The following is a 13,173-nucleotide window of genomic DNA, read 5'->3' on the forward strand; positions in this document are numbered from 1 at the left end:
TTTTATTTGTTTTTGTATTCGGTAAAGGCAGCACAAGGGTTAAGCTTCTAAATGCAGCAGTGTCTTTTCCTCGTCCCTCTGTTCTGTAATCCAGACATACTCTCAATGCTGCCTCACGGGCCCCTTCCTCCCATACTGGCGCTCGGGGACTGACTGGAGAGCGTAGCCCCCCGCTGGCCGTCTCTCTCCTCCTGTTCCCCTGACTGGCCCGGGGACTGGGTGGGCGGGGAGGGCGGGGGGTATGAGGGAGGGGGGATGGTGAGGTGGGGGAGGGAGGGCAGGGGGGGCCTGGGGGAGGTAGGGAGGGGCGGGGGAGTTGCGGCGGCGGAACCTGCGCGGGTCACCATGGGTGAGGTGTGGGTGCTCCGGGCGCGGGGCGGCTCGTGGGGGCAGTCACTGATCTGCTCCATCAGCGAGGGCATGTCGCCCTCTATCTTCTCCAGCACGGCCGCCATCTGCTTCTCGATCTGCTCGATCACGCTGTCCATCTGCCAGTCGCTGCTGCTGCCAATCCCTCCCACCCCTCCCTGGGGCTGACCCCGGTACATCCCCATCCCCGCCCCGCCCGTGTACAGAGAGCAGTAAGGACTCCCGTAACCCCCCGTCATGCTCATCCCCATGGCCCCCACCTCGGGGTTGTATGGGGTGGCGCTGCGGCCCAGACTAGCGGAGCTCCCTACACTGTAGGAGCCAGGGGCCGGGGTAGGCCCACCCCTTGCCATGCTGAACTCCGCACTGTGCCTCTCCACCCTCACTCCTGTCCCCCGCCTCGTCACAGGGCTGACATCGCCCCTAACCCTCAAGCCTAACACCGCCTCGGCTGCCACTCCCACCACTGTCTCCGCCCCCACCCCGACCGCCACTGGTTTTTCAGCCACTTCCTCCGGAAGCTGGGTTTGACACCAGCTGGCCTCGTTCTCATCCTTATCCCCGTCCTGCACCACTGGCCTCCTCTCTGTTGAGGGCGCTGTGGCCGAGACAGTAGTAGCGGTGGTGCCCGAGACTGAGCCATGGAGTGTAGCGGCCATCTTGCGTCGGTTGTGGGTGTCAGGGGAGGTGGACGTGTGTTTCTTGCCAGCCTTGCTAAGCAGCGTTGAGGCGTCTGCCTCTGGGACTGCCCCTTTGGTCACAAGGGAGTCTGGGAGTTCAGTGGGGTCAGGGGTAACGGCGGGAGATGTTTTGGTGTCTGGTACCATTTTGTTCTGCCCCAAAACAGCCGCCATTTTTCTGGCGCCGTCCACGGTGCCTCTCTTTGCCCCGCCCTTGTCTGATTCCACTCCGGATGGCGCCGTTTGCAATTGGCCAGGCCGAGAGAGAGGGTCGCTGGTGGCCGAGGGGGATATCCCTACTGAGGGGCTGAGGGGGATTCCCTTCCTCACCCCTCCTCCCCCGTTTCTCTCCCCCTCCGGCCCTTCCCCTGTGGGGGTGCTCTCCACTGTCACCTCCGGAGACCCGGCGCTCGGTACAACCCTTCCCTCGCCCTCCCCTCCCTTCCCTCCCGGGCCCTCACTAGGTGGCGCCCCCTGGTCTTCCTTTCCTCCTCCTCCTCCTCCTCCACCTTTCCCCTTCCCAACCACCGCCGCTCCGTCATTCTGGGCCTCCGAGTTCCGCAGGCGCTGCATGAAAGTCGTGACACGTATCGCTTTCTACGAGGGGGAGAAATGCAGCAGAGAGAGAAAAAGATAGATAGAAAGCGAAAGAGAGAAAAGAGGTCATTAGGGACATCATTGTTTAGGCACTGGATCACACACAACAGTGTTTACGTATTTACATCAGAGCTGAGTGATAACAGGATTGAGGCATTTCAGGCAGTCTGATCGTACAAGATCAAACTTGGCACTCTGCAAACCCATCTCTCAGGGGAGTGAAGCTCTAGTGAAGTGAGCGCTGCAGACATAGAGCCAACTACTTCCTTATGAGAGGTTGTGGCCTATTTCAGAAGCTACCCAAATTCCCTTCTGTACCGCCTACACGTTAGCAGATATGCTAAACGCGAAAAGGTAGAAGCAATGCGGTGCGAGAGCTCAGCCATGTTGCTGACACCGATCTGTGTTCCAACAGATCTTCAAAGACTGTCGGAACACGAGATGTTTGGTTTGATGCTGGTTTGTTGCAGACCGTTATGGCTGGCGTTCAGCTTTAATACGGTACCAAGGCACAGTATGGTGTCAATGAGAGAGCCAGGAATAACTTCAAAGGGATGATAAGAGGGTCCAAATACTCAATCACTGCATCTCTCTAGTCCAGACTGGCTTCCTCTTGTCCTCTCCTTATCTCACCTCCTTCCCTTCATCTCCACCCACCTCTAAGTATCTGGATGGGTAGATAGCTAAGCGTACCGCCCTCCGTCAGAGGAAGTTGTCCTCTGGGAGCAGCACAGATGAAGGGAAGCAAAGGACAAGAGAAGTGGCAGCCATTTTGGGCAGTTGAGATGCACCCAACAAAGGGCGGAGGTGGGGCGGATGGAACTCTGTTGGGATAGGCTGAGTGAAAGGAGGACCAGAGACGGAACACGCCCATGATGACATTTACCGGGGGGGGGGGAACCGGACTAAAAACCTTTCTGTACGCTCCACAGAACATGGACTTTTCACGTCAACAAAATGCTTACATCTGGATGGAAATGGGGGAATGTCCAGTTCTATTTACTATTTGAAATTGGTTGATTATGCTGCTGTATTGAGCTGGAAACAGCATGTAGGATATGTATGGGAGTCTCTCTGCCCCAACCCCCCCACTCTCCTCACGGAGAACTACAATACCTTCAGCTCCTGGGACACATGCAAGGAGAAAGAATCAAGACTGTTAGGGCTGTTACCGTGGCAGTCCAGCCATAGGCAAAATCTGACTATCATCATCATCATCATCATCACTGTCATCATCATTTTAATCTTCATTGTGTTCATCATTATCATCATCATTAATCATCAGCATTAATATCATCATTATGATCTTACCCTCCACTTGGCTTTGGCAAAGTTCTTCTCAAACTGGGCACACACTCCTGCCTTCAGATTCTTCTCTGAGGCCCCATTCCCTGCAATCCTGACACACACACACACACACACATACACACATACACAACAACTATCAGTTTAAGACAGATTTTAAAAATTTGAACTGATCGATTGAATGTGTGTGTGTGTTTATGCGTACCACTCATGCCACAGTGCATCCTGGGCCGTAATCCTAAGCATCTGGTCTACCTCCATCAGCCTGCACACCAGCTCCTTGGCTGAGATAGAGAGGGAGACCGAGAGAGGGAGTCAGAGTGAGGGAGACAGAGGAAGAGAGAAAAATACATTTACTAGCACAAACAAATCTTAAACTTGACTCTTTCAAACGCTTATATTTTGTCTACGAGGCTAATCAAATGGTTGGTTGAGTATTCTTGAACAGCCTTGATCACGATCGTTACGATGCAGGGATACTGTTAAAAAGTATGTATTTTTCTCCCCTCTAGTGGTGAAAGGCTGTACCTGCAGGAGAGATGTCGTCCCAGTACGGGGAGTCAAACTCAAACTCTCCGCCGACGATGCGACAGAAGATGATTCGATTGTGTAAATCAGTGTTTTCCTCCTCCGTTTCATCGTAAAACGGAGGATTACCCGATAGACTGGCAGAAGATAAAGACCGCGAAAAGAGAGGGGGGGGGTGAGAAATTGTTTTATTTTTATGTTTGCTTTGAAATGTAAAACATTTCAAACAATGCCGTCAAAACACTAACTGAATTAAACAAGGGAGAGAGAGAGAGAGAGAGAGAGAGAGAGAGAGAGAGAGAGAGGAGAAGAGAGAGGGAGAGGCTGTCAATGTGTCGCTACGTCGTGGTCACTTACAGTATGTACATGATGACCCCCACAGCCCAGCAGTCCACTGGCCGACCATACCGGTGACGAGCCACTACCTCAGGAGCTGAGAGAGAGAGAGAGAGAGAGAGAGAGAGAGAGAGAGAGAGAGAGAGAGAGAGAGAGAGAGAGAGAGAGAGAGAGAGAGAGAGAGAGAGAGAGAGAGAGAGAGAGAGAGAGAGAGAGAGAGAGAGAGGGAGGGAGGGAGGGAGGGAGGGAGGGAGGGAGGGAGGGAGGGAGGGAGGGAGGGAGGGAGGGAGGGAGGGAGGGAGGGAGGGAGAAGGAGAGCAGAATTTTTTCGAACTATTTGTTTGCTACTGTAAAGTTCATGGTGACACTTCTATCACAACATCTAATTTAAAAGTATATTTGCTCTCTCTGTCGTTCAATCCCCTCCTCTCTCTCTTGATTCATCTTTCTAATTATGTTGTGGTGTGAGTGACTGCTCTGGCCTTTCACTAAGCACTGAGGCTGGGAATACAGTCCATAAGTCTCCTCTCAAATGAACCTTCTGGAAATAACCTGCGTGTGATGACTTTAAGAATAATAACCATTAACTTCAGTCCCAACCAAAGAGAGAGAGTTTGTAACTGTAGAGCAGAGAGATTAACTGAAGGAGTTTAGGAGAACGTTGAGAGGATGCGGGCTTAAGGACGAGGGGGATTCCTTACCCAGGTATTCTGGTGTTCCACAGGGCTCTGTGATGGAACCGTTCTCGAACTTGGACAGGTAGAAGTCACGCAGAACGACTTTCTTGTGGTTGTTCTCAGTGTAATACATCAGGTTCTCCAGCTGCGGAGTAGAACAAGAACAATAAGCTGTAACCTCATGAGAAAGCATTCATGAGATGCACAATTATTATTTGGAGCTATTATATTTAGCTGGCTCTTTTCCTGGGCATGTCCAGAGTTTCCAGACCATTTAAGGCAAAACAATGCCGCCGGATGCCAACTATCTGCACCTATAACCCCTGAACCACATGTCCCAAATGTGTGGAGCTTGTGTACACACACATACCAATTCATACAAGCCTAAAGTACGCACACACACACACACACACAATCCATAAGCCTTCTTCCAGAAGCTTTCTGGTGATTTGGGATTGATGCCTGCTGACCTTAATAATTCCTGTGAGGCAGAGGGATGCCTCAGGACTGATGTATGTACGAGACTGTGGATGTCAGGTCTCTTCTGAGTTCAAAAGACAAGTCCATCATTGCAGCAAGACCCGCAGTCGTCCAACCTTATCTGATCTGATTCGTCAAATCATGTCCCCGGGCAAATGACAATTAATCACAACGAACTCAAGTCAACTGTCTTCTGATTTGACCTACTCTTTAAATGAAGCAAACTGAATGAGCCACTTTTTTATTCAGTAGAGTCTCTGCCCTACTATAAATATGGTTTCAGTGGGTTTATCTAATGGTTTTGGTTTAGATGCTTGGCTAATGGAATTGTTTTGGTCTGCTGACCAGCAACAGTAGCTCGTCCATAACAGTAAAATCTGTCACTTTAGTTTGTTTATATTAAAGGCACATTCAATAAAAGTGACATTTAAGCTATGTAGCAAAGTTGCATTGCGAGTTGGCACAGGCCATCTTTAGAGGCAAATACCTTTTTGGTCTAATGGTAAATCATGTAGAAGGTTGGCAGTTTAAAGCCCTGCTGTCCTGACGGTGCCTACCTTTCCCTCAAGAATGGACTAATCTAGAACAAAGCCGAACCTGACTAGCTTTAATAGCAGAGTTATATGGTGTTCATTCTTTCAGAGGACAGTCATACCCAGTGTGCAGTTCATACTTTCCACCACTAGAGGCTATCCAAGGTCTACAAGAAGTCATTCCTCCATCTAAGTTCTGTGTGATGTTAACGACTTGTGATGAAAATATTAAATTATGTTGTGTGTGGGGGTGTGTGTGGGGAGGTTATTTTTCACTGGAGACTGCATTAAGCCATAAAGACAGTGTTTACTCTGGCATTGAGAGCTGTTAGCAACATTAAAGTAGTAAGTGGAGATGTCAAAGCATTGCCTTGATGAGTCTACAGAGACGTTCTGTTTACTAAATACGAAAAATTGCTTTCCAAGACGCACGACCAAGAGCCATTAGAAACTGTGGATCGTGCTTACACACACACGCGCGCGCGCACGCACACGCGCACACACTGCACACACCATACTAAATACCTTCAGGTTCCTATGCACAATGTTGAGGGAGTGCAGGTAAGCCACTGCTTCTAGAACTTGTCGGATGACGTTCGACGCATCCCTCTCTGTGTAGTTCCCTTGATCCAGGATCCAGTCAAACACATCTCCTCCCGTGGCCCTGAGACACACACACAAATGGACATACACAGACAGACAGATGCACACACACACACACAAACAAACACACACACACATTAGATACACCATTGTAAGCCTTCATTAACAAACCGAACACCGTTTTCAAAGTGAACTATTGAGTTTTTTAATACTTGTGTAGCAATCAACTTGGCCCAGCCTGGAGCTAACCCAACTGTGCAGTTAGACTGCAGTCATTTCTCTAAACGACTTGATTAATTTGGGGGAGACAGCAGAACATAGTGGTGTGATTATCATGGGGTGTGCAGAGCTGTAGAAGTGCCATTTGTGTGTTGTAATATCAGGTCAGACACACACACACACCAACACACACACACACACACACACACACACACACACACACACACACACACACACACACCGTGCCCAAGACACATAAGTAACTACAAGGGAAGGTAAGAAATGTATTGACCTGGTGACGTGAACAAGTGCATTACAGAGCAACAATCCAGGGAGATCTCTATAGAGAACCACTCACAGCGAGCGAGCTTAAGAAAGCTACAGATAATGAAGAAGTTGTTACTGAGGACAAATTGTCCTAACACTCCCTATCTATCACTGCCAGGGGAGAACAAAGTAGGGTATAAAAAGATCATCCCCTGCCAACACACACACACACACGCACACATACACACACACACACACACACTAACTAACTAACTTAGAAACATACAAGAAGGCCAGGAGTTTGGCAGAGAAGGCAGCACTCACAGCTCCTGGATGATGAAGTACTCCTTCCGGGTCTCAAAGGTGTCGATCAGTTGTAAGATGTTAGGGTGGTTGACCCTGCAACCAACAGAAGTGATTCAGAAGCTGCAAGGTTAGAACCTTGCAGAGAACTCCACAGTTCGGGCACTTTGTCTTTTATACTTGCTTTTATAGCCAGGTTGACTGCGTCAGAAAGTCAGTGGCAAAAAATTGACTAAATTCTCCACAGAAATAAATAGCGAAAGAGAAGGGTTGACAAGTGCTTTGTTAGGTTTCCACAGTAAACTAAACAGACAGACTGAAAGGGTTTTAGACCAGAGGCTCAACCGAACCTGTAAACTCTCTACATCCCTCATTTGCTTCCTGCTTCTCTAGATTTATCTCAGCTTCTCTCTGAAACTCTTTTCTCCTAGCTCTTTCTTTCTTTCTTTCTTTCTTTCTTTCTTTCTTTCTTTCTTTCTGGTTCTTCATAGGTTTTTCTTAAATGAGGGGTTAGGTAAACATAATACATGTTTCTCATTCTCTCTTGCTCATAGGCACCCCATAGGCAGGGATTGGATTGGGAACAATGTGGTTGGTGATTAACTTGTACACATTTCTTCATAAAAGAAGCCAAAATACTTTAGGGGGCATAACTGCGGTCTACGCAGACTTGTGGCATGGCTATTGCTCTTCTGGGCTCCTCCTAGCCCTTCTTAGCTCCGGCGTAGCGCCATGTCTTACTCCCCCCCAGACACCCATCTGTCCATGGTTCCACAGTGACCACCACGTACATCTTCAGGATCATGATCTCGTTCTTGGCGGCCTTGCGTACTTTCCTGCCGTCCTTCTTCAGGAACTTTTTACAGACGAAGACCTTGTCTGTCTGTCTGTCCTTCGCCAGACATAGCTCGCAGAACTCCTTCCTGCGGGCCGAGACAAAGAAAACAAGAAACAGACAGAGAGAGGGAGAGAGAGAGGGGGGGGGGGGGAGAAGTTCACGAAAAGCATAAGAAAGCAGAAGGGAGAAGAGGAATAGAATGAGAGGAGGGGCCGGAACACAACTCCATCACCTTGGTGAAATGGGCTCAGCACAGTGTTCTATTGACAAGTCATACTGCATCAGCAACCGCAGTAAAACATTTTAATTAGCCTGGAACTGTGGGCCGCAACAAACATCCCAAAATTAGAGCACTGATATGTGCGTAAGGCCTGCAATTGAAACAGAATTAGTCATGTAAATAATACAGTTCACAAAGTCAGAAGGATCGTAACAGTTGTAATCGAGGGACAATCTCCTAGTTTTGGCTTAAAGGGGTAGCGCAGACAAACTGATTTCCCTAATCTTATAGGTCAGTTCTAAATCATTTGTTAGGCCCTGCGAGCAAGTGACTGTACATTTGGGTTAGTTTGACATCATGTTTAAACTACACCTACACACACACACACACACACACACACACACACACACACACACACACACACACACACACACACACACACACACACACACATTCACACATTCACACATTCAACACTCAAACATTCATAGTATGTATGTTTTCTGTTCAGTGTGCTTCCAGACAAATTGCAAGGAACAAAAAAGACAGATGTTTCTCCCTCCATGTGCCAAAGGATATTATGCTCAGTGTTCAATTTGGAGAGAAAAAACGTATGGTATTACTCTACCATCAACCAATAGATGTTTGTGTGTGTGCATGTGTGTGTGTACGGGTGTCGGTGTGTTGGCCGGTGGGTGTTATATGAAACAGGAGCAAAAAGCTCTTCAGACAGATGTTGGTGCAGCCATATGGCTTTCTACAGTGATCTCTGTGAGTCTGTGTGTGTTCATGAGTATAAGTGTGTGTGTGTGTGTGTGTGTGTACGTTGCTCTGGGAAGAACAGGACCAAAACTGGGTCAACGAGGCAGAACGAGCTCTTAAAGAATATGTCCCTGAGTGTTTTAAGACAAATAACAAAATCTGTTCGGTGACATCCAATCGGCCCCGTGGTGAGGCTAGCCTATACCATATTTTCAGGTGCGTATCAGATATCAGAGTAAATTATACCAGAGTATCTCTGAAAAGTTTCAGTCTAGTTTGAATAAATAAACAAATGAGATGAATTGGTTGATAAATCAACGAGTGAACGTCTAAATGACAGAGTGCATGAAGAAGGGTTAGGTAAATAATGCTATATTGATCCCAGAGGGGGAAAGGAAAGGAATGGGAAACGAAAATGGACACGCCACAATTACCTAACAACACATGAAGGACTACATTTCTAATGACTCGTGTCGTGGGTACTCACGCTTTGAGGATCTGTCCAATCTCGTACTTGTCAGTGACATCAGATATGCTGCTGTAGCTCCGCCCATCTCGCAGGGCAAGGCACCCAAATGGCATGGCGGCATCCACCTATCAGGGGCAGTCATCAGTCAAAACACTCTTCACGTTCCACACAGACACATGCATGGCCGAGTCGTGTCAGTCCACATCATCAAACGGACACATCTCACATCTCAAAATAAATCTTAAAATGAGGATAGTGGATGAGTAGAGCTCAGCGGGCCAACGTTTCACCGCAGATCAAGAGATTGCAGGTTTAAACCCTGCCCTATACGTCGCTTTGAATGAAAACATCTGCTAGATGAACACATCACATTATCTTGGATTCTTGTCCCAGGGGTTAGAGTGATGTGTTCAAAAGAAACACCCTTCAGTAAACCTTTACGGGATATATAGTGCAGTATAGTAAATACTGTATTTTGTTCATGTCCAATCTTCTGAATTCAAACATACTTCAGAGATTTGTCTGAAAAGGAGAAACTGACCGCAGACCTAGTTCTACATAGCAAGAAGTCGCTCGTCATAGTCAGTATGAGCAAAAATAGCCAGATATTCCTTTAAGTGGAAGATGATGACAGCACTTGGGTTAGTGCCAGGGATGTTAAAAGATAGCCTACTAAGTCTCTCTATGGAAATGCTCCTCTCTCCTCTCCTCTACTCCTCTCTCCTCTCATACTCTCTCTCATCACTCTCCTCTCACTCTCTCTCTCTCTCTCTCTCTCTCTCTCTCTCTCTCTCTCTCTCTCTCCCTCTCCCTCTCCCTCTCCCTCTCCCTCTCCCTCTCCCCCTCCCCCTCCCCCTCCCCCTCTCCCTCCCTCCCTCCCTCTCTCCCTCTCTCTCTCTCTCTCTCTCTCTCTCTCTTCTGCTACTGTCCCTAAAGCACAGATGGCATTACAAGCACCAGGAGATGATGATAATGTCACAACAGTGATGGGGCAGAAAACACTGCCAGTAAACAAAGAAAGTAGCCCTCCTCGTGACAGGTTCACAGCTATCATGGTCTGTTTGGAGAGGCCAAACCATCCCACGATCCTTCTATTCCTCCCCAACACAACATTCCATTGTGTCTCTTCATCCCCTGACTTTTAACAGCATGTCTTCTGTGTCTAGTTTGAGACATCCTTCAAATGATCCATCCTTCAGTTTGTTCAGCAGGTGAGGCCACACCAGTGACTTCCCCTCAGACCAGACCAAAGTCATCTACCAGGAAGGACACTCATCCAGAATTCATGTGATTTGCTACAGGTCAGTGCCCGATGTATCTTCTTGCAAAACTTGTGTGTGTATGTGTGTGTTCATCAGTGAAGATGCTGGGTCCAGAGGTGCTTCTGATCTGGGTTAGAGGCGGGGCTACAGAGGACTGTATAATCCCCACGCTGGCCCTAATCTCTAATCTCTATCTTTAATCCAGAGGGCTGGGATGTTGGGATGGTGTGTATCTGTGTGTATGTGTGTGTGTGTGTGTGTGTGTGTGTGTGTGTGTGTGTGTGTGAGAGAGAGTACAAGAGAGAGAGAGAACTGGTGAGTGACCAATCAATGTATAATTCTTGTGTATAGAAGTGTGAGTATGGATGTTTATGTACGTATGTAAATATGTTTGAGTATTTGTGTAAGAGTGTGTGCCAGAGAGTGAGGTAGTTTAAGTGCAAGAAAGAGAGAGCGAAAGAAAGAGAGTGAGTGAAAGAGAGAGTGAGTGAAAGAGAGAGTGAGTGAAAGAGAGAGTAAGTGAAAGAGAGTGATTGAGAGCTAGAGAGAAAACAACAGGGAGTTTGAAAGAACTAGGGGGGGTGGAGGAGAGGGGGGGGGGCAGACTGAAGGAAAGCAGATTTCAGGTGACATTACGTAAGTACAGCATCCCATTACAGCTGGGAGGTTATGGCCTGGTCGTGATGTTGCATTCAGCGCAGAACAGGAGAAGATGAGAGGAGGGAGGAGATGGAAGGAGGAGGAGGCAATGTAGGCAATGTAGAAGCGGGAGGGTGCTTAATATTGTTTCATCTCAGTTTCAACTTCAATTCAATAAACTGCATGTAACTTTATTTCTCACATATATAGTTCCATTTGGAGTATGGTGCAGACTCACAAACATAACTCAGGATATCCAGAAACTGAACAGGAAATAGGATAAAAAAGACAGTGGATTACATTCTGTCTTCTGTCAGGATGTCATTGCTGTCCTTTTAAACAAATTTGGACAAGCTCAATCAACATTGTGTACCTGAACTCTTGCTGAACTCAGGGTAAAGTATGTTAGAGTATCAGAGGAGAGCAGAGGAGAGGAGAACGGAGGAGAGGAGAGGGGAGGCGAGGAAAGAAGAGGAGGAAGGGAGAGGAAAGGAGTGACAAGGAGAGGAAAGTAAAGCAAAGGAGCATCCTGACTTAGTGAGAACAAGCGAGAAGGAGTGGAAAAGACTGTATTACAGAATCAGACATGTCAGAGTAGGCTACTGCCCTTCCAGCTACTTGTGTGTGTACAGTGTGAGTGTCAGTCATACAGAAGTGTGCACAGTGTGAGTGTCAGTCATACAGAAGTGTGCACAGTGTGAGTGTCAGTCATACAGAAGTATGCACAGTGTGCGTGTCAGTCATACAGAAGTGTGTAAAGTGTGAGTGTCAGTCATACAGAAGTTTGACTGTGTGAACGTGTGTGTGGAGTATTGAGGGGAGCCCCAGATGCAGAAGAGTGTTGTGCATGTTCAGTGTGCTCTCTGTAACACCCCCCCCCCACCCCACACACACACAAACACCTCCCCCCCACCTGACACACACACACACACACAGGCAGACACACACACACAGTCAGTGTGCGAGAGGCAGATATCACAGTTTCTTCCTCATCACTTGGATTCTCACAGGTTCTCACCTGTAGTCAAGTGTATGAGGGTGTGTGCGTGCACTTTTGGGTGTGTGTGAATGCATGGATGCCTGTTTGTGTATATGTGTGTGTGTATGCGTGTAATAAGAGTCACTGTGAGCTAACCAAAACTGTCTCGACATAACATGTCTATGTGTGCCCTTCAGGATGTGTATGCTAGGATTCTGAACCCTAAAAGCAAGAACATCTGCCAGACTGTTTGGAAACAGAAAGAGATCAGACAGATTTGACTCTATTTTCTTAGTTTAGCTGATTTGAACCAGATGCTAAGCTTGAGCGTATCAGACACCTGCACCTTACAGATCTGTAATAAATACTTTTATTTTGTCTTGAACTTGTATTTGGCAACTGACTTCATCGACTTGGTACTTTCACAACAACAGGGTACAACAGAAGACAACGTCTGAAGTGACCTTGTCTCTAGTCAGCTCTGAAGAAAATCAATGTAAATATTTGATCAACATCTACAGCAAACCTGCTATTGAGGTCTCTGGAAAAGATGTTTGGAATTCCATGAACCAATCATCTCTTCTTTGCAATCAGCAAAGTGTGCCACATGTTTGGATGAAACCCTCTGTAGAAGTCCCATCCTAAACTGACACGGTGATAGTTCCGTACGCAGGCTGCAGATCCAGTCATTTTCAGAAGAACCGCAGACCAATACGGGAGAGCCACCGCATGTCATGAGTGAAACAATTCCCCCTCATCATCACCGCCATCATAATGTGAACCTTCCTCCTCCTCGTCTTCCTCCTCCTCTCTGACAGCCAAGCCACAGTGACAGCCCTAGGTAGGCTCATTATGTATTCACAGATATGACAGACGTGTTCCATCTCCTCGTGTCAGATAGAGAACATGCTGTTGACTGTTAATTCTGCCAGTGTGAAGCTCGCATCACACGCTCAGGGTGCGGGGCCTCAAAGTGCATGGCTTGGTAAACACACACACACGAGCGAGGCATGTTTCAGTCCTGGTTGCTGTGTCCACATGTCCCATGGTGTCATGGCAGGACAGACGCAGGTGCAGCGTCAAGCACACGGAAGGTTCCGTCTCCCC

General features: G+C 47.7%; 1 protein-coding gene across 1 annotated transcript in view; it reads right to left on the minus strand.

Moving 5' to 3' along the window:
* Positions 1-30: 30 nt before the first annotated feature.
* The window catches only part of camkvl (CaM kinase-like vesicle-associated, like), a 32,775-nt gene continuing 19,632 nt past the window's right edge, over positions 31-13,173 (minus strand). The window contains exons 2-11 of the mRNA XM_062458486.1: positions 9,205-9,311; positions 7,689-7,820; positions 6,919-6,993; positions 6,031-6,169; positions 4,517-4,637; positions 3,837-3,912; positions 3,480-3,616; positions 3,157-3,235; positions 2,958-3,045; positions 31-1,646 (exon numbers count right to left, since the gene is read on the minus strand). Of these exons, the coding sequence (XP_062314470.1) occupies positions 114-1,646; positions 2,958-3,045; positions 3,157-3,235; positions 3,480-3,616; positions 3,837-3,912; positions 4,517-4,637; positions 6,031-6,169; positions 6,919-6,993; positions 7,689-7,820; positions 9,205-9,299 (2,475 nt within the window). The 5' untranslated portion in view covers positions 9,300-9,311 and the 3' untranslated portion in view covers positions 31-113. The remainder of the gene's footprint in view (positions 1,647-2,957; positions 3,046-3,156; positions 3,236-3,479; positions 3,617-3,836; positions 3,913-4,516; positions 4,638-6,030; positions 6,170-6,918; positions 6,994-7,688; positions 7,821-9,204; positions 9,312-13,173) is intronic.

The sequence above is a fragment of the Osmerus eperlanus genome, chromosome 4 (assembly GCF_963692335.1).
Source record: "Osmerus eperlanus chromosome 4, fOsmEpe2.1, whole genome shotgun sequence".
Classification (NCBI taxonomy): Eukaryota; Metazoa; Chordata; class Actinopteri; order Osmeriformes; family Osmeridae; genus Osmerus; species Osmerus eperlanus.